Source organism: Trichoderma reesei (assembly GCF_000167675.1).
Source record: "Trichoderma reesei QM6a unplaced genomic scaffold TRIREscaffold_21, whole genome shotgun sequence".
NCBI classification, from domain to species: Eukaryota; Fungi; Ascomycota; class Sordariomycetes; order Hypocreales; family Hypocreaceae; genus Trichoderma; species Trichoderma reesei.
The window spans coordinates 286,536-305,117 of NW_006711168.1; the positions used below are offsets into that span (position 1 = coordinate 286,536).

The 18,582-nt window shown below is 52.9% G+C and overlaps 6 protein-coding genes across 6 annotated transcripts; 3 read left to right on the forward strand and 3 right to left on the reverse strand.

Annotated features, from left to right (window-relative positions):
* Nucleotides 1-3,420: 3,420 nt before the first annotated feature.
* TRIREDRAFT_5275 (uncharacterized protein) lies at nt 3,421-4,187 on the forward strand (the record flags this gene model as incomplete). The annotated part of the gene is made up of 3 exons (XM_006968054.1): nt 3,421-3,681; nt 3,746-3,814; nt 3,930-4,187. 3 exons carry the CDS (start codon nt 3,421-3,423, stop codon nt 4,185-4,187), a joined length of 588 nt encoding a protein of 195 aa, XP_006968116.1.
* Nucleotides 4,188-4,538: 351 nt separating this feature from the next.
* On the reverse strand, nt 4,539-6,368 carry TRIREDRAFT_67324 (uncharacterized protein; the record flags this gene model as incomplete). The annotated part of the gene is made up of 1 exon (XM_006968169.1): nt 4,539-6,368. The coding sequence occupies one exon, from the start codon at nt 6,366-6,368 to the stop codon at nt 4,539-4,541; it is 1,830 nt and encodes a 609-aa protein (XP_006968231.1).
* A 1,953-nt stretch (nt 6,369-8,321) lies between these two features.
* Nucleotides 8,322-12,171, forward strand: TRIREDRAFT_67286 (uncharacterized protein; the record flags this gene model as incomplete). Its single annotated transcript, XM_006968101.1, has 5 exons — nt 8,322-8,481; nt 8,541-9,983; nt 10,105-10,344; nt 10,528-10,832; nt 10,930-12,171. The coding sequence occupies 5 exons, from the start codon at nt 8,322-8,324 to the stop codon at nt 12,169-12,171; spliced, it is 3,390 nt and encodes a 1,129-aa protein (XP_006968163.1).
* A 1,377-nt stretch (nt 12,172-13,548) lies between these two features.
* TRIREDRAFT_67215 (ribose-phosphate pyrophosphokinase) lies at nt 13,549-14,904 on the reverse strand (the record flags this gene model as incomplete). Its single annotated transcript, XM_006968170.1, has 2 exons — nt 13,549-13,929; nt 13,984-14,904. The coding sequence occupies 2 exons, from the start codon at nt 14,902-14,904 to the stop codon at nt 13,549-13,551; spliced, it is 1,302 nt and encodes a 433-aa protein (XP_006968232.1).
* A 2,006-nt stretch (nt 14,905-16,910) lies between these two features.
* On the forward strand, nt 16,911-17,452 carry TRIREDRAFT_110628 (uncharacterized protein; the record flags this gene model as incomplete). The annotated part of the gene is made up of 2 exons (XM_006968102.1): nt 16,911-17,042; nt 17,138-17,452. 2 exons carry the CDS (start codon nt 16,911-16,913, stop codon nt 17,450-17,452), a joined length of 447 nt encoding a protein of 148 aa, XP_006968164.1.
* Nucleotides 17,453-17,599: 147 nt separating this feature from the next.
* TRIREDRAFT_5278 (ras small GTPase, rho subfamily) lies at nt 17,600-18,332 on the reverse strand (the record flags this gene model as incomplete). Its single annotated transcript, XM_006968055.1, has 4 exons — nt 17,600-17,881; nt 17,992-18,147; nt 18,202-18,205; nt 18,265-18,332. The coding sequence occupies 4 exons, from the start codon at nt 18,330-18,332 to the stop codon at nt 17,600-17,602; spliced, it is 510 nt and encodes a 169-aa protein (XP_006968117.1).
* Between the last annotated feature and the right edge of the window lie 250 nt (nt 18,333-18,582).

Sequence of the window (18,582 nt, forward strand, 5' to 3'; positions counted from 1 at the left end):
CTAGTCAGGCGTGATGCCTCGACTGGATACTCTGGATCAGGGGCTGCAGATGAGCTTTGGCTGGATGTCGACGAGTGAGAGGGATGTGTGTGTGTTTGTGTGTGTTTGTGTGTTTGTTTTGATGGAGTTTTTGAAGTGGTTGGGGTTGCAGTGGCAGTGGTAAAGAAGAGCTGAGAGCTGGGTGAGAGGGTGCACTTGAGAAAACCTTCAAGGTGCTGGAGCTTGGGGGGAGACTCTGCTTTGTGTGGGCCACTGAGCTTGCGGTAGGTAGGAGAAAGGCTGGAGGGAAAAGGCCCTGGTTGCCATGGCACCGCACGCTATAGGGCTCAGGGACATGACACCTTGCTGGCCATTCTGATAGGCAAAGCCATCCTACTTGCTGAGGAGGAGTGCCAGAAGGGCTGCCAGACGCGTGCCGGCTGGGCAGACCTGCAACCCCCTAAGCACACGATGGCTAGTGAGCTCAGTGCTTGCAGAGAGCCCTATAGAGATGCAGGACATGATGTGATAGGGGGCTGAGATAGCCGAGTCTGCTTGGGTCTGTTCAAGCATACCATCTGAGCTCACTGCCTCCGGATAAGACTCGTTCAGTTCTTGATATCTCGCTCCAGCACATGTGAGAGAGTGATGCCTCGACATACTGCCTGCATGAACTCTGAGGCATAACTAACTGCAACGTTGGAGGTATATGACTGATAGCTGAGAAAGTCTGTAAAGACTGTCTGATAAGGCATCAGAATCATGTTTCATGACTCTATTGTCCTTGGGTAGCTCAAATTGAGCAAGTTATGCAGCCCCATAAAGTGAGATGCACTCCTATGCTCTTCCACTATAAGGTGCGTCTGTAAAGAGATGTTAGCAACTGAATATGCAGTAAGAGGGATTTTTAATAATGAATCTGTAGAGAATGATATGTCTTTACCTATTTGCTCTCTTCTTTTATGGCATATGGCTTGGTAGGCCAGAAGTTGGAAGCCCTCCAGTCTTGCCGATCCGCAAAGTTGCGACAATAGGAAACCTGGTGTTGCACAATAGAATGACAGCATAACACTCGGCAGGGCCTGGCATCTACCATGCACCCATAGAAACTGACAATACTCATGATGCACAAATGGCATTGGCATAGCTGGAGTCACCCATCGCTGTGACGACTCCCACTGCATGTGCCATCACAACTCTCGTGCATGGTCTTACATGAATCATTGCTTCGGACATATCGCCCATCAAAGAAGTGCAGATCTTCTGGTAATAATTTGTATTGTTTCAGATTAGCAGAGAACTGGCTAGGGAGAAGGTAACATGGATAGGTAGGCAGGGGGCGATGTGGTCTGTTTGTCATGATCGAGGCCGGAGTAGATGGCAAACCTGGAGCAGGGCGGAACTACAGGATCCGGTGATGTTGTCCCGCAAGGTACGCTCGGAAGATATTGAAGAGAGGATGGGCCATCACACCATGTCGCTCCGTGCTATGGTCCCATCTGGGAATCAACTTTTCCCAATTCTGAGCGGCATATGTCGTGCTATACTTTTTACGATGAACCTCGCCCCTGATGGTAGCAGCAGTTCCGAACCTCAAAATGAGCATTATGATCTATACAAGCCATTAACATCGGGAACACAGAGCACTCCTCGCCTCAGTCAAGCCCAGCGAGGATCAAAATCCCGACTCTGGCTCTGAGCTGGATCCGGCCGCCGTCAAGGACATCCTGTTCGTCAGTAGCTGGAGGAGACAAGATACTTAGCGCTTGAAGAACGTGATCCCACCAGTTACTGTAGCGTCAACCTTGAAGCACCAACACCACCACAGTGTTGAAGGACGAGAGAAGTCTATTTTCACGAAAGACTTCAAGATGATTGTGCTGCGGCTTGTAGAAAAGAAAAAGATGCGGACTGCAGATGTGGACGAGAGCTGAATTTTTCTTCATCAAGCAAACGCCCAAAACTCCAAAAAAGTGGATATCACGCACTTCTCGGTCCACAGCCCTCGTGGCTTTTGGTGTTTAGGCAGCCCTCGGCTCGTCAATGCGGACGCTATAACGTGCGACAATTGGATTTGCTTAGCGAAGCTGGCTCAAGGCGAGGCGTGAGGAGTGAACTCGGGCGAAGCCATACGCATTTCTGAGCTTCAACGGGGAGCTGTGTTGGGCATGTCGGCATCAGAGGGCTGACAAGAGAAGCAGAATACCTCCAACCCAGGCAACCCAAGCAAGACAAAGGGGATGTCACATTCTCTGACTCGTTCACGGATGTCTTCCAAACATGTATTCTTATCTGTGAATGAATAAGGTAGGATGCCTGACATGGTAGTTGGCATTTGGATGGTGAACAACAGGTCAGGAGGCGGAGGACATCTCGGAAGTGGGGTCTCGAAGCGGCACATACCCTAGACTCAGCACATGTATGCGGTCGGTACTTTGAAAAACAGTCCACGTCAACTCAGCAATTCTGAACCTCCAGAGATGTAATGATTGCAGAATCACATGCCAATGAAAGTGCGGTAAACGTGCGCCAATTCTTGTCCTTCCGGGAAGGATGAGCCATGCAGGTGTGGGTTCACCTTCTTGAGGGGAAAATATCGTAAGGAACATTCATACATGCAACCCGGGGTTTCGAATCAGGGGGTTGAAGATATCGTGACCTCGACTGTACACTCTCACGTATTTCGGACTGCCTTCTCATTCTAACGGAGATGATGCTACGCCTGACAATCTACAAAGATGCCCATCAGGTCTTTCTACTGTACTTCTGCTTCTCGGTCCAAAGGCAGTCTGCCCCTTGCAACAAGGCATCGCCACAATGCCCGTTGCTTTACCAGTTTAGGTGACGAACTAGCATATGATAGGCTCTAGTCCATCACAAAACGAACCTCTCCACCCAAAGGACAGATGGATCAGAAAACTGACGAAGCTTACCCCGCTGTCTGTCGCGAGCTATTACTACTGATACTGTAGTTCTTGCAATAAAACACTGGGGGTGGCTGGTGAAGCCAAATGCCCGGGTTCCGCGTGGAGCCGCTGACATCAAGAGCTTCCTCGGCAAGCCGGGAGAGGGAGCAGGACGGGCTCTTACGGCCCGCGGCTGAGCTGGATTGACTGGCTTCTGGTATCGGCGGAAGCTAGAGAAGCTTGAAGCTGGAGTTGGCGTTTTGAGCCTGTTTACCGTATTCTATATAGCTTGGTGGATGGCCCGGGATCTGGCAAGGGGATTGACTTTGTCCAAGGGCGGACAGATGGCTTAGTAGCTCACAGCTTGATCAGCACTAATCGACTCGTATCCGACGTCAACAACTGCCTCTCATCACCTCTTGAGCCTCATAATTGCCCTTCCAGCAGAGTCTTCCTACTTCATTCACGATCAAATACTCGCCCTCTCTCTCTCTCTCTCACTCTTGAGTCCCATCTGGACCAGTACAATTTCACAATGTCTCCCGTCAAGCCATCCTGGAAGCAGCCGTCCCACCCCGAGATCCAACAAGTCATCGCCGGCAACGCCGAGGACTTCACGACAAAGAGCTTGTCCAAAGTCTCCGTGCCACCCTTTGGCCTATTTGCCAAACTCGAGTTTCCGCCTTGCGAACTGGTCGCCGAGGCGACTTATGCTACCGTCCAGATGGACAAGGACAAGCATCTGACTCTCAACAGCGACTTGCTCTACATCAATCACTCTTGTGAACCTTCTCTTGTTGGTCAATCCCTTTGTAATAAAGTGGCAGTTCTTGGATAGTTGCTAAGAGAGTGTTCTTTAGCATTTCGATATGAGAAACATGAGAATTGTGGCGGGACCAAAGGGCCTTCAGCCTGGAGATGAGCTCACAGTCAGTTCACCCACCCCTCACTCAGCAGCTCGAAACAAACACGCAAACTGACTTGAACCGGTGATCTCTCATGCATCAGTTCTTCTATCCGTCGACCGAATGGAGCATGGCCCAGCCGTTCGATTGTTTCTGCGGCAAGCCCACTTGCAAAAAGACCATCACTGGCGCCAAGGATATGCCATCTCATTTGCTTGATGGTCTGTGGCTCAACGACCACATTCATCAGCTTCTGGAGGAGCAGGCACTGCTTCGCGAGACTCAGCAGCAACATGGACGATTGCCTGAGAGTGCGGGACATGGATTGCTTCGTCGCGGGATAACGTCTCGAGAATTGAGCGGAGAAATGAGCGGCGATACTGTGGCAAAGGCTTGAATGCTACCGGCCTCTTTGATCCGAGGTGCTGTTTGTGCCTAAGGTAAGGGAGGAAAAAAGAAGGTCTGGTAGCTGGCATGGATTCAACATCCATAAATGCCTCAAAAATTGGTGATGAAAAGTCAAGGAAAGATTCAACATCCGAAACGAGCCGTGCCTTGACCAAGAGAGAGGAAGGGAACAATAAGGGACATGCATCTAGCTATCTCGCCAAGTGCATACTAAAGAACAAGGGAAATATATGTACAAGAAAGCTGCCTATGATTTGCAAATGGCATTCGATTGAGAAAAAATGTACAAGAACATTAATCATTGAACATAACGTCAACGACCATCGCCGCCGTCATGCTGTCAGCTATGGCCACTGAGGCTGTTTCTGATCCCCGATTTTGACGGAACTTCCTCTGCCCACTCTTCACGTTCTAGGAGACGCCGTGCGCTGAGCGCTCGTATGAACCGCCAAGCCTCGGTATCAGCCATGTTCCAGGCCTCAAGAGAAGAACGCATCTTGGTCCCATTCGTCGTCGACTTGTTCAGCATGACGACACTCTTGGCTTTGTCCAGCAGAGCTCGCTCGTGAGCGACGGCTTCGTCCGAAGCAACGGGTCCATTGAGCCTATCCGGCAGCTCATCCTCAGGCTTAGGCAAGCGGTCCGCAGGCACTGGGCTTTGCGATTTCCCGTCATCCATGGACTTGTCGGGTAAGGTAAATCCAAAGTACCAGTCCAGATCACTGGGCACTTCGTTTTCGGCTGGAAGCCACAGTGAATCGCTGGTCGCAACCTCGCCAGCCGCGAGATCCTTGAAACGCATGACCCTGCGACTTGACGTGACTCCAGAGCCGAGATAGGCCATGGTGACAGCATTCAGCCATGGGTCTCGGGGTGATTCCAGGATCCAGGTGACATTGATAGACTCCCTGAGGTTGTCTACCATTGCAAAGGACCAGGGATGCGGGACAACGCCGATTGTGAAGATCTGGGGCGAATTACGGAAGCGGGATGGTGTGGAAACGGTCATGGGGGACGCTACGCATGGGAAGCATTTGGGTAAGTTGGGAGGGCATGTGGACGGCATCAGCGACGCAGGACAAGCTGCCAGAGACTTGGCGAGCTTCAGGGCGCCGGCCACCATGGCTGTGGCATGCTCTGGGTGTGGTTTCAGGACGTCGATGCCCTCGGGAAAGTTGTTCTGCCAGGCCACCAACAGGTGGTAATTGATGAGCTTGTTCAGGTTGCGGAGGGTATCTGCCTTGCTTCCCTGTTTGATGACACTGCCGTACTTGGCCTCGATGATCTTGGGGCTGTAGTAGGCAAGAGGCATCTTGGTGTGATTCACCGTGACGGTGTCGCTTGACAGAACCGCCGTGACACTTGTCGCATCGTGTACATCGGCTTTCTGTATAACGGCTTGAATGGCCAATCGAACATGACTTTCTGATCCGACGAGGAATGCGTCGTCGAGAGCAGCCCATCTTGTTAGGTTGGCGTATTGGCCTTGTCGTAGGAGGAGTAAAAACGGATCTCGTCGGGAAACGGCTGGGAGAACAGTAAAGTTCGATAGTATGCCTCCATTCACAGTGTCCCAGGCGAGCCATCTCATGAGGTCAACTTTGAGCTCGGATGATGCCGTCATTGTCTGGAACTGCTCGTAGCTGGGGCTGTTTCTGGCGTCGACAGCGCCCAGCACGACCGGACGGAACCCTTGCGCCCACCAAGCCCGGCGCCATGTCAGCAGCAGCTCGTTCTCAGCATCCCTTTCATCCTTTGTCTTCTTGACGGATGAGTCATGATAGCAATAGATGGGCGGTCGAGCTTTCAGAGGAGGAAGCAGTACCCGGCCATCGTCTAGCGTGATGGAGTTGGAATAGGGAACCGAGAGCCATCTCTCGTCTGCCACCCAGGACGATCCGTCGTACTCCTCGATCTTGTGCTGCGCAGGCGATGCTTGTGGCGACGGCGGCGGACGGTTGAAGCCCGTGGGAGGCGCGTCACTAGCGTGCGCAATGCTGGTCGAGATCCTGTGGCCGTATGCAGAGAGGCCCGGTGAGGCTGGAACCGCCCACGTCAGGCTGCCAATCAGGAGGACGGCCAGGAGGGACAACAGGATCAGCAGCGCGGGAAGACGGCGAGGCGACAGACGGGAGACTGGCCAGCCGCACGGACGAGGTGGCTTGAGCATGTTGCAGGGCAGTCAGTGGTGGCTTGTTCGTGTTCGACAAGGCGGCAGTGCGAGGGATCCCATGCAGTCGACCCAGAGCAAAGGAGATAGAGGGTGACACAGCGTTGCTCGCTAGCAGGCATTGGGACTGTTCGGAACAGCTTCGAGATCGGACGGCATGGTATCACCATCAATTGCCGGTTGTTGGCTCTCTGAAGCTCGCGTATCTGGGGCGGGATGAAGGTGACGGCGCGTGGGTGCGGCAACGAAGGTCAAGTAACATTTGATGCCGGTTTCCTCACCAGAGACGCGGGATAGGTACTAGGTAGTTACCAACCTAACAAGCAACCAAGACAACACACTAAGGTACCTACTTACTGTACTTAGGACCTGTAAATTGCCGTTATGCGGCCCCCACCTCTTCCTCCCTGCACGTACTCGTATCTGTCTGGCCTTTTGGAACAGCAGACATCATGGCAGCATCGTGCCTGATATTAAGTCCGTTAATCTCGACAAGTTCCGGTGTCAGTGCCTCTTTCTAATGGTCCAGCCAACACCCGCCCGAGCTGCCCTGTCGTCTATACAGACTCGCATCCCTCCCTCCCTGCGTCCAGGACAAGTCATACGCTAATGCCGGCCCCTGTCACGACACCAGCATTGCTCGAGCAGTTACTGTACGGCTGCGTGGGAGAGGCAACGAGTCTGTGTAACGTCGTTAGTCATGCCATCAAATCAGCGGCTGCCAGACATCAATGAATGGCCATGACGGCATTTGCAAGATACGGCAACGAGTACTTCGCAGGCAACAGCCCGGATTCCCCACCAGGCTGAGACCCGGGTATGTATGTTGTTGTGGCGAGCTCATCCTTCTATGTTTTCTTTGGAGGGGGACACTCGTGTGTTGTTGGGTAGAGGTAGGTATCGACCGCATATGGTCGTCCGCCGGATGCGAATGCTTCATACTCTTGCGAATCCGAGATGACTTCACTTGGTGTATTGGATGGAAAAGACTCCACAAGTGTGTTGAGCCTGCAGCTGTTGTGAATCGTCGTCCACGGCCTCTCCAAGTTGAAACTGCCTCAGCCTTCGCCTATCCACCGGGATTCCTCTCCACCACCCAGGTTGATTCAACAGCCAGCTTTCATGCAAGGGAGCTCGCCTCCATGCAGTCGGATAGCGTACGTGTACACAGCAGTTTCTCTCAAGGCCAAAGTACTGCAGATTGATGACGGGCTTCCGAGGAGGAGAACAATAGGCGTGTGTGCTTGTCAATAGAGTGTGTAAGTGCGTCCTATCACCTCACGATGCGCTCACTTTGCCCAACCATGATCAATACCTAATTGACTGCTTATGCACTCAGCTGCTTCTGCCAGTCACCATTTTGCTCCATATCTTCTGTACCCGATCCAGCCCGGGTTCGTTCTTTTGCCCTGTCTGAGTATCAGATTGCGTTCACATTGGGCCCGAGCCGGCTGGCCCTGCATGCAGCTGCTCACACTCGGTAACTGACTGGCAGACTTGCGCAGGAATCTGTTGCTCTTGTCTCTCCTCACTCAAAAGTCTTTGTTTGCTATTCATCCATTTACACCAATTGCGCTGCTCAAGCTGAGTATAAGGGTCTCCTGGAGTCCTCACCTGGTGCCTGCCAATTTCAGTCCCATCAGCCTCCCGCAAACTTAATTCTCTTTCTTCCTCTTCTTCCTCTTCTTCTTCTTCTTCACCATCATCGTCACCATCTTCTTCTTCTTTTCTCTTCGTCTTCTCTTTCTCAACACCAACTCATTGTTGCTTTATTCCTGCCTTTACTTCTCTTTTCCCCCGTATTTCTTCGTGCAGCTCTATAGCGAACTTTGCCATTGTGGTCTCCTCTCTGCCGCAGCATTTACCTCAAGACCGTTGCGAGTGCTGGCACTCGCTTGCGCATCTTCCACCTGCCTGCAACCAGACTGCCAAACTCTGAGGACCTCGTCAATCATGGGCTTGGAACAGTTCAATCAAGATCTCGCCGCCTCCAAGAAGCTGGAGATTCATGGCGTATCCAGGGTCCGGCGAGGAGACTCTGACGGCGAAGTGGTCTTTACCTGGGCGCCCAACGACGACACACCTCCCCTGGACATCCAGATCTTGATCCTTGGTATATGCCGTTACCCCCAGCCATTAGACAAGATCGTGCTTGTTGCTAACGCCTAGCAGATGTCGACTCTTACCCGAGAGACTCGAGCGTGTTGATCTTCACGGGATCAGAACACTCTTCACCCGATGTCTCCTCTCTTCTCGAACGCCTGTCAGCGTCTCTTGCCAACAAGAGCATCCAAACCATCATAGAAACTACTGCGGCAAAGCTTTTGACCAAGCCTGAAGCCGACGCCAATGCGAGTGAGACTGCCATAACCGATTCCAGCGAAGATGACGAATGGGAAGATCAATACGACGATTACTCGGACGACCTTTTCGAAATTCCGTGCGGCTCCTCCAGATCGCGGGTGACAAACAGCGACAATGCTTCATCCTCTGCCGCACGTCTGAAGAGAGAATTGCGAATCGCCCACGCAGCCGGTATCTCTATTGGCATTTTCCCCCGGAAGTCGGTCCGAAACGCTGAGTTCTACTCACTCTCTCTCCGAGTTAAGAAGCTTGGAATTCCCGAACATGCTCTCGAAGCATGGGGTCTTGAGCGCTGCGAATACCTGGTCCTCCTGTGTCGATTTCCAATCAGCTACCTGCCCATTTCGCAACTTATGGACTACCAACTCGACGACTTTAAGCTACAATTTCGCTTTGGAAAATGCTCCAAGCCCAAACCGACCGTCGATACAGCTCGTCTCGCCTTTGCTGTCCCGTCTGACGGAGCCCCTGAAAACCCAGAGGGCCCTTGCGAAGAGGTCAAAGATGGCAATGGGAGCTTTATACCTCTTTACGTATCCAACTCGATCAACATGCTCATGAACACTCACTTCGTGGCTTTGTTGAAGATGAGGCGACGTGACGGGTTATCATGGGACGGAGCTTTACGCCGTCTGCCAACTGGCTCACGCAACAATCCTACATTGCCCACGGCCTGTACAGATGCAAGCGCGTCTAAATATTTCGAAGCTCCAGTCTCCGAGAACGCGATACCTTCATTGAGGCACGACTATGCTTTGGACGATAATGATAAGTTCAGTCTTCCCATGGTTGCCATGCAGTTCGCACTACGGCACCTAGCCCGCTGCACAAAGTATTGCATGGTCTGTCACCAAAGGGTAGAAGATGGGTTTGAGGCTCTCAAGCCCTACGTCTGCTCTAGTCCTCTTTGCAATTACCAGTTTCTGAATCTTGGCATGGGAGCAAGCATTGAGCATGAAATCGTCAGTAACCCCTACGTCGTCGACATCCTCATTAGCTTTTTCGCCGCCGCCCTTGCAGTCCCAAAGAGCGTAAGAAAGTTGCCTACTGGTCTCAACATAAAGAGTATCTTCACCGGGAACAAGACCAGGGAAGCTGTTCGCATTGCTGCCGAAGTGTGTTTCTTCGACAAGACCATCCGCCTTGTTCCGGATGCGAAGAAGGCGAACATCAACATCAAAGTCGGCGATAAACTTATGATCGTTCTCAACACCGCAAACACCCTTCCAGTGCCGGCAATACTCGATGGAAGTAAGTAGACTAACCGATTCCCTCCCGCACCCAGCAGTCAGGCTTGCCCACCCGCTTTCATATAGATATCCCTTGTCTGACACCTCCCCCAACACAGAATATGAAAGACACGTCTGCAAAGTGACAAAGGTTGAAGGCGAGCTCTACACGTTCGAGGTCATTATCACCTTTACACTTCCCCTGAAGGTGCCGAGGTCGTCGCAAGAAGAAAAGACTACACAGCTTTCAGAGCGCAAGAAAGCATGGATCAAAGTTATGCTTCTTCGGTACGATTGTGAGATTGATTTTCTGGACGAATACAGCCGAGGCGTTGCTCTGGCCATGATCTTGCACGGGATGCCCTCCGTCCTGGACATGAGGAGTTTCCTCTTGAAGAATCCAGGACAACGCCTTACCTCCTGGAGCCGGCTCGACAAGCCTGCACTCACTCTGCTGCAGTGGATCATATCCTCTAATCGGTCTCTGATACTTCAAAACGATGCGGTGCCGCGGCTACAGGGGGGTGGCCATGCCATTGCAGACCCGAATCCCAACCGAGTGGAAGGATTACCGCCTCAATGGATGCAATTCCGCTTTCTACAAGGGACCCCGGAACGCGAGCGTATCTTCACGGGAGAGATTGCGACCCTCTCAAAGTCCGAAGAAGACACGGCAAAGTTTCCTACCATATTTGCATGGCATGGCAGCACTCTGCACAATTGGCACAGCATCATACGAACGGGCCTTGACTTTAACAAGGTCATCAACGGACGTTCCTTCGGAGACGGCGTGTACATGAGCAACAATTTTCAAGTGAGCTTGGGTTACTGCCAGAAAGGGGCCAATACTAAGACGACAAGCCCGCCACCGGTAAGATTCCGACTACCCCTTAATCCTTATTATGTACAGTGTGCTTGCTTTCAGACCTGCTGGGGACCAGTTGACTGACCTGAGTTGTGCGTAACAGGTACCGTACTGGCCGAACTCCGTGCTCAGGCCGTCCTCTGCCATCAGCATCTGTGAGGTTATAAATCGGTGCGACCAGTTTGTGCAGACTACACCCCATTATGTGGTCAATCAGATTGAGTGGATTCAGTGCAGATATCTGTTCGTCTGCGTCGAGCCGAACGCAGAAGCTTTAAAAGAGCCATTTCCTACCAAACCAAGAGAGCCTTGTGCTGGCTACGTGGCTCAACATCCGCCGAGAAAACTCCTTGCTGGTCTACACAAAGAGGTTAAGATCCCCTTGTCAGCAATACTCTCGACTCGCCGGCTCCTTGGCCATAAGGCTGATGGTGAACTCGATGACGCTGAGCTGCGCCAACCGATGAACCAATCTTTGGAGACGGATTCTGAATCGCCTGACAGCGATCACGGAGATACGGACAACGAACTGCTTTTCAACTCCGAGGATGACGACAGTGTTGGTGTACGATCCAATAAGCGGCGAAGCTCGTCGATAGACTCTGCCGACCCCAGGAGGCCCAAGCTCAGCTCTGCAGAATACTCGAAGAAGATGCCTAAGGAGAACGCAGCTGTGACGTTTGAGACGGACTTTGTGCCCGGCACCCTGGATCTGGACTCTCTGCCAAGGCTGCCAGAACCCAGCTGGGCATCGACCTCGCCAATGGCCACCAGGACCCTCAACCGCGCCATCAAGGAGCTGCATGACATTCAGAGCAAAGAAGACCTTGCATCGCTGGGGTGGTACATTAACTTTGACAAGCTAGACAATGTGTTTCACTGGACCGTTGAGATGCACAGCTTCGATCCCGAGCTCCCCCTCGCAAAGGACATGAAGGAAAGGGGCTGCACCAGCATCGTGCTCGAGTTCCGTTTCGGCTCAAACTTTCCCTACAGCCCCCCGTTTGTCCGTGTCATACGGCCGCGATTCTTGCCTTTCATGAGGGGAGGCGGCGGCCACGTCACCGCGGGCGGAGCTATCTGCTCGGAAATGCTCACGAACTCGGGATGGTCGGCAGTCATGACGATTGAAAAGGTGCTTTTGCAAATCCGACTTGGACTGACGGAAATGGATCCTCCGGCGAGACTGGACTCGATGGGAGGGGTGAGCGACACTCGGGATTATGCCATCGGCGAGGCGATTGATGCCTACCAGCGGGCCGCGACGGCGCATGGGTGGCGGATTCCGAGGGATCTGAGGAACATTGGGTCTTCTTGGGCTCCAGAGCCGAAGAAGCAGGAGTGAACGACTCTTTGCGTCTTTGAGAAGAATAGCGAGTGACAGAGAGATGAGGAAAGGAGTAGCGATGATGTGGCTGTCGAGGATGAGGCGAAGGGGGACTGCTGCGTCGTATAGCTGAGCGAGGTTTGCAACAGGAGACGAGGCATACCGTCAAACAGCTGTCGTGGAGGTGGATGAGCAGAGAGGATAGCTATTTTCCAGGACCGCCCCCCTTTGAAAAGCGAATAGGTAGCATAAGCAAGACTTCTGGATCAAGGGATCTCCGTGTCAGACGAGCTGGCCTCGTATGGCTGATCCGCACAGAAGCAGTTTAGAATCAAAAGACAATGCGTTCCATCAGTTTGTTCATTGATATCGTCATTGAATAAGAAATGGTCTGATCTTCTAACGCACTGATAGACTACATGAAAGGGTACAGTTTGAGACCCAATGCTCGATATGCTACATGATATACAACTACATACTTGACATTTTGACTCCAACCCCCTCAACGCCGTAACCATGAAAAGGTGAATAAACATCTCTTTCCACAAGCGCAAGGAACACACCTAGAATTCCGTGGGAACCTCAATACAAAGTCTACGATCCGATTTTTACTGTCTATATGATTTTACACTTTTTACTTTTTTTTTCGTTCTGATATGCGGGGATGTGCTTCCCCTTCCACCCTCCCTTTTTCTTAAAAGAAAAAAAAAAAAGCACAGAAAGAAGTCCACTTCCCTGTTTCTTTTTTTTTTTTCCTTGGATTGATTTCCCCAAAGGAAACAACGTAGGTAGATGCCCCTTTTGTGACAGCCATGCCAATGCCAAATGTCATGTGCAGATGCAAAGAAAGAAAAATGGAAGAATAAGCATGGCAGGCAGGCAGTCGTAATGATAGGGGCTACGCGCTTAAGGATGCCGCCCATGCAGAGCAAACTCGGACGAGAAGTTGTCTTGTAAATGCAACAACCTTACTTCTCGCCATGAGGATTCCCAGGCATCATGGAGAGCCAGTCATGCCGGGAGGGAGGCCCGATCGCAGCGGCCGATCAAGTAAATGCAGCAACAGTCTTTGGGACTCAAGCAGCTGAAGAAAAAGCCGCACCTCCTTTGTGGTAAAACTCCAGTTGATAGTCAAGCCTCATGGTCCAATAGTTTTTTGATATCGACCTCTCAAAGAGCTAGGGGTATTGTCGATAGAGTGAAGGAAAGGAGGTCGATAGGGGAGGGAGAATGGGAAGAAAAAAAGATGCATAAACCATAACCAACAAGCGACCCTCAGAACCATCAACCACCCGTTCCGTTTGCTCCCTCATCAGCAGTGCACTGATGGTTTCGCGTGTTGCATCTGGCTGATCCTTCAGCCAACATCAGAGCAAGTCTTCGTCCAGCCCAAACTTAGGCATACTGGAAGAGCGCGCTGATGGACTCGCCGTGGTGGACGCGGCGGATGGCCTCAGCAAACACTGGCGAAATATCGAGCACTTCCAACTTTGGGCAGAGACGGCGGTGCTCCTCCTGCGGGACGGAGTTGGTCACAACGATCTTGTCGATGGCAGAGGCGTTGACGCGGGCGATGGAATCGCCACTGAAGACGCCGTGGGTGATGAGGGCATACACCTTGGTGGCGCCCTCTCGCTTCAGCAGCTTGGCAGCGCGGGTGATGGTGTTGGCGGTGTCGGCAAGATCGTCGACCAAGATACAGACGCGATTGGCAATGTCACCGACCAGCATCATGCTGGCGTTGCGGTGATCTGTGAACTTGATGGGACGACGTTCCTATTGCGGGGGAAATGATGAGTCGCGAACCAGAAGACTATGGGGTCATATTACCTTGTGGATGAGGGCAAAGTCCATGTTGAGACTGTCCGCAATCGCGGTAGCTCGCTTGGCACCGCCGGCGTCGGGCGAGACGATGACGGCTTCTCGAAAGTCGGGGATGTGGGTCTGGATGTAGTTTTGGAGGAGGAATTTGCCGTAGAGGTTGTCGACGGGGATGTCGAAAAAGCCCTGGTACTGAGGGTCGTGGAGGTCCATGGTGATGATGTGGTCGGCGCCTGCGCAAGTGAGAAGGTCTGCAACAAGAGTGCCGGCCTGGGCGACCCATTGCTTGTAGCCAGGCTTGGGTCGGAAGCCGTTGATGTTGGTCTGGTTTTCGTAATCGTGAGTCGTAAAGCTTCGTTGTGTGAGGTCGGGGTAGACTCCGTTATTGTTGTTGTTGGAGGCGGAGCTGACGCTGGAGAGGGTGTCTGATCGCTTCGGCGCCGCGTCGCCATTGGCCTCTGCTCCAGGGTTCTTTGTGAGCTTTTCGGTGAGGCCATTGACGCCGTTGGCGAGGCCGGCGCTTCGGGGACCGCCGGGCCGCGGTGTGGGAGGGACGCTCTCAAAGGTGTAGTCCTTCTTAGCAGACTCTGACGACTTTGAGAGGGGCGCGCCAGCCTTGTTATACGGCCAGTCGGGCTGTCTCGAGTAGGGGAAGAGAGGCACAACGGCGGTCACCCGCTTGGCGGAGCCGATTTTGCAGGCCGAGATCATGATGCAGAGGTCGATGAGGTTGTCGTTGACATGGCCGGAGCCGGACTGGATGATGTAGACGTCCTTGCCGCGGACCGAGTCCTTGATCTCGCAGCGGCTCTCGCCGCCCGAGAACTTGGACAGGATGCGGTTGCAGGCCGGGATGCCGAGGAAGTTGCAGACGTTCTCCGTCATCTGCGGGTGGGAGTTGCCTCCCAGAACGACAATGTTTCTAACCATGGCGACGGCGGCGTCAGGCAGGACCGAGGCCGAGCAGGAAACGAAAGTCTTTCGAGCCGGCTGGCGAAAGAGAGAGAAGGGGTCTCTGATTGAGCACTGCGCAAAGCAGCAGCGGCAGCAGCAAGCAGCAGCAAGCAGCTGGAGAGATTTGGAGGGGTCGCGTGAGGGCTTGAGCAATGCTCTAATGCTCGTTTTTTTCTTCCCTGGCAGACCCGCTGTCCGTCGAGTGGAGCAGAGCAAATCGCAGATACACAGCCGTGGTCCAGAGATCCGTTGCCGATTGCGGCCGAAGCGGGAGAGGGCGGGAGTTGACGGAATCACAGAGCGGCGGGCGTTGAGCAGGGCGGCGATGGCGGAGCCACGAGGCAGCAGCAGATGGGCTGGAGAGGGGATTCAGAGCGGCATGATGGTGAAGAGAGAATGACGGGGAGAAGAGTGGAGATTGGGGGACAAGAGAAGGGAGAGGAGGAGGAGGAGGAGGATAAAGAAGAGAAGAACGAGAAGCGGCTCTGAGTCAGGACAGCCGGTTCGACGGCTAGCAACTCCAACACCAAAAAAAAGAAGACAAGAGAAAAAAAAAAAAAAATCTGAGGCCGGTCCCGCATCCCGGCGTGCGTCGTGGTGCCGAAACGTGCATGAGTGGGGCCCGCGCAGGGCACGCTTCAGCGGGATGCAGGAGCCTCGCACAGGCCTGGATGCGCTGTAACTCGACCGCTAACAGCCCAGGAGGGCGCCCTGTTTGGCTGCTACCAAGGCTGGCCCGCCCCTCCACTTGGCGCTAGGCGGGGGAGACGGCACTGTGACGGCACTGTGCGTCTGAAGTGATGCCAGTAGGTACTTAATTGATTGACGTTTGACCAGACGAAGTTGGTTGAATTTGGACGACTAAATTGCACAGAGCATGGCTGGCCCGTTGAAGTATACTGTACAAGTAGAGCTCAGCAGATGAGTACTTGGCATCAGTCTTACAAGGAACCGCTGGCACAGATCCTACTGCAACTCTGGCTTCCGTTTATTGTCCACCATGTCTGAGAATTGCGCCATTGCTGCGACATCACGGTAGAAGTAGGTACATGTGTACATACAAGGACATGCTGTTGGCTCAGCTTAAAAAGACGTCAAGGTACATGAGTTTAAACGTTGGTGCCATTGGACTGCGGATCGAATGCCTTCAGCTAGGTAGCAAACAAGCGGTAGCTCAGATGCGAGGTACCTACGAGGACTTACCGCCGTTTACACGCGGCATCTATGAAACCCGTGAGGGTTCTCTGGAAATCGTCAACGTGACTCCTGTACCTCAAAACGATATTTCTGGAACCGAACCCTGTTGAAGCCCCAATTGCTTGCTGATTGTGGCCGTTTGAACCTGGCACAATGTCCGGCACCATTTGCGTCAGCGCTTCACGACAAGCAAATGGCGTCACTCGACCAAAGTTGCCTACCTAGGTAGGTATTCAAGGGATCTACTACCAGGTACAATAAGCACTGTAGAAATCGCCAGCCAGCCGCTTGATGAATTCGAGCAGAAACGGTGACGCACTGCATTCCGTCTCATCGCCTCCAGGCTCGGCAGCCTGCATGTGATACTATTAATATTACGATGTACTTCCTTTCGTCAAGATTGGCTGCATGTTTCAGCGCTGCGTGAGTGCGAATACAAAGACGACGGCACTGTGGCACCCAGAGCCCACTGGAATTTTCCTTAGCGGTCTGCCTGCTGCGACGAATGAGTGAGGGGCAATTGGCGCTGCTCTGATTGGACCGCCGTTTGGCTGACAGAAAATGCTTGCTTGCTTGCTATCCTCCCATCTTTTCTTAGATGCAGCGGTTTTGATGCTCCGGTGCAGTTTGACAACTGGAGACGAGGCGAGACGAGACGAGGCGAATTCTGTTCGAGAAGCTGAGAAGACAAGGCAAATTGGCTCATTGATCTGGCTGACTGGACTCACATTTGAGACTGTTCTCGTCTCCCACAAGCTGAGGAGAACAGAGCCTTCGCCGCCATCATGAAGGTCCTCGAGGCTCAGGCGGCGGTACTCACTAATTATGAAGTGCTGCAGCATCTGACCCAGCAAAAGGAGCGATACAAGCAGAGGAAACGCCGCGGCCCTCCCAATCTCGAGACCGTGGTCAGAGAGGTTCGTCAAACCAATCGTCGTCACGAGATGAAGCCCGTTGGCCCGTTGAGCCGCTCACTGACTGACACACGCACACTCACACTTGCTCCCTCTAGCTCATCCAATATCTCCAGTCATATCCCAACCCTCTGAGCCAAAAGCCCAGCACATACACCCCCGACTGCATCTCGCGGCTGCTCGAGCGCCTCAGCCCCTACGAGCTCTCCAAGGGCGAGGTCGTCATGATTCTCAACCTGCGGCCGGCGTCGGTGGCGGCGCTCAACACCGTCATTGAGGAGATGGCGGAGCGCTTCAGCGATGAGCAGCAGGAGGAGATGGTGGCCATCATCTCAGAGGTCCTGGGCCAGTTTGACGCGGCGCAGGGAAGCGCAAACGACACGGGCGATGGCGCCGAGGCCAATGCTTCATGACGAGCTTCAGCACACATACGGCCGTTGAGACACCTTTTTCCATTTTGAAATGGACGAACAAGCAAAAAGACCCTTGCAACACCTACCCGCCAATTTCGCTCTATATACAAAGAACCACAATGGCAAGCGGCTATGCAACAAAACGGCTCACATGATTGTGCACCCGCCCTCGCTCTGTCCGCCCTTCTCCGTCGTCGTCTTGACGGCCGTCTTACAAATGTCTTCAAACGCCGGCCCCACGAGCTCGCCCGTCACCGCTGAGCACTCGACATAGCGATCTGCTCTCATCTCTTGGGCCATTCGATAGGCGTCTTGCGGGTATATGATGCCGTTTGGATCATTCTCGGACCGCAGGTCCCTCTTGAGCCCCATGACGACCACCGGTAGGGAGTCTATGCGGGGGAACGACTGTTTGACCTCGTTGATCCACTACTGGGGCATTACTATGGGTTGTATAAATTTTTTGAGAGATACGGATAGACAGGGGATTTATCAAGGGGGTTCAGAACAAAACCAAAACAATGAGAAACAATACTGACATATCTCTTCATGTTGATAAGACTCAGTCGCTGGCTGATGTCGTAGCAGATGACAATGACGTCCGGATCCAGCAGCCGCCAGTTCTCGGGGCTAGAAGTGTCGTAGAACTCGAACCTGTAGCTCTTGGAAGAGACATTGACCGAAAAGATGTACGGCTGGTCAATGTCGCGGAGGAGCGGGATCGGGTTGATGTGTTCGCCGGCCCTTACTCTCCTGCTTGTAGAGTCAGCATTACAGATGAACTGATGGGGTGAAGATGGTTGGCTACGGACGAGAGAAAGTAGGTTTTGCCGCATTTTGCGTCTCCCACGAGAAGGAGTTTGACGACTTCATCCTCCATTCTTGCCAGGAGACGCCTCGTGGACGAAGATGGGGAGAGAGTTGAGATGAGAAGAGATGACATGAGGTTGAGTCGGGATACTTTGGTACTTGGGATTCGAGTGGCGCTTGGTCCACCAGCCACAGTTGGCGGGTTGTCCAGCCACAACTTGGTTTTGAACTTGAAAATCCAGTCATTGAAATCGGCACAGAAGAAAGAAAAGAGCCCCTCAAGCAACGGAAAGGAAGAAGGGAATCAATGAGAAAGACAA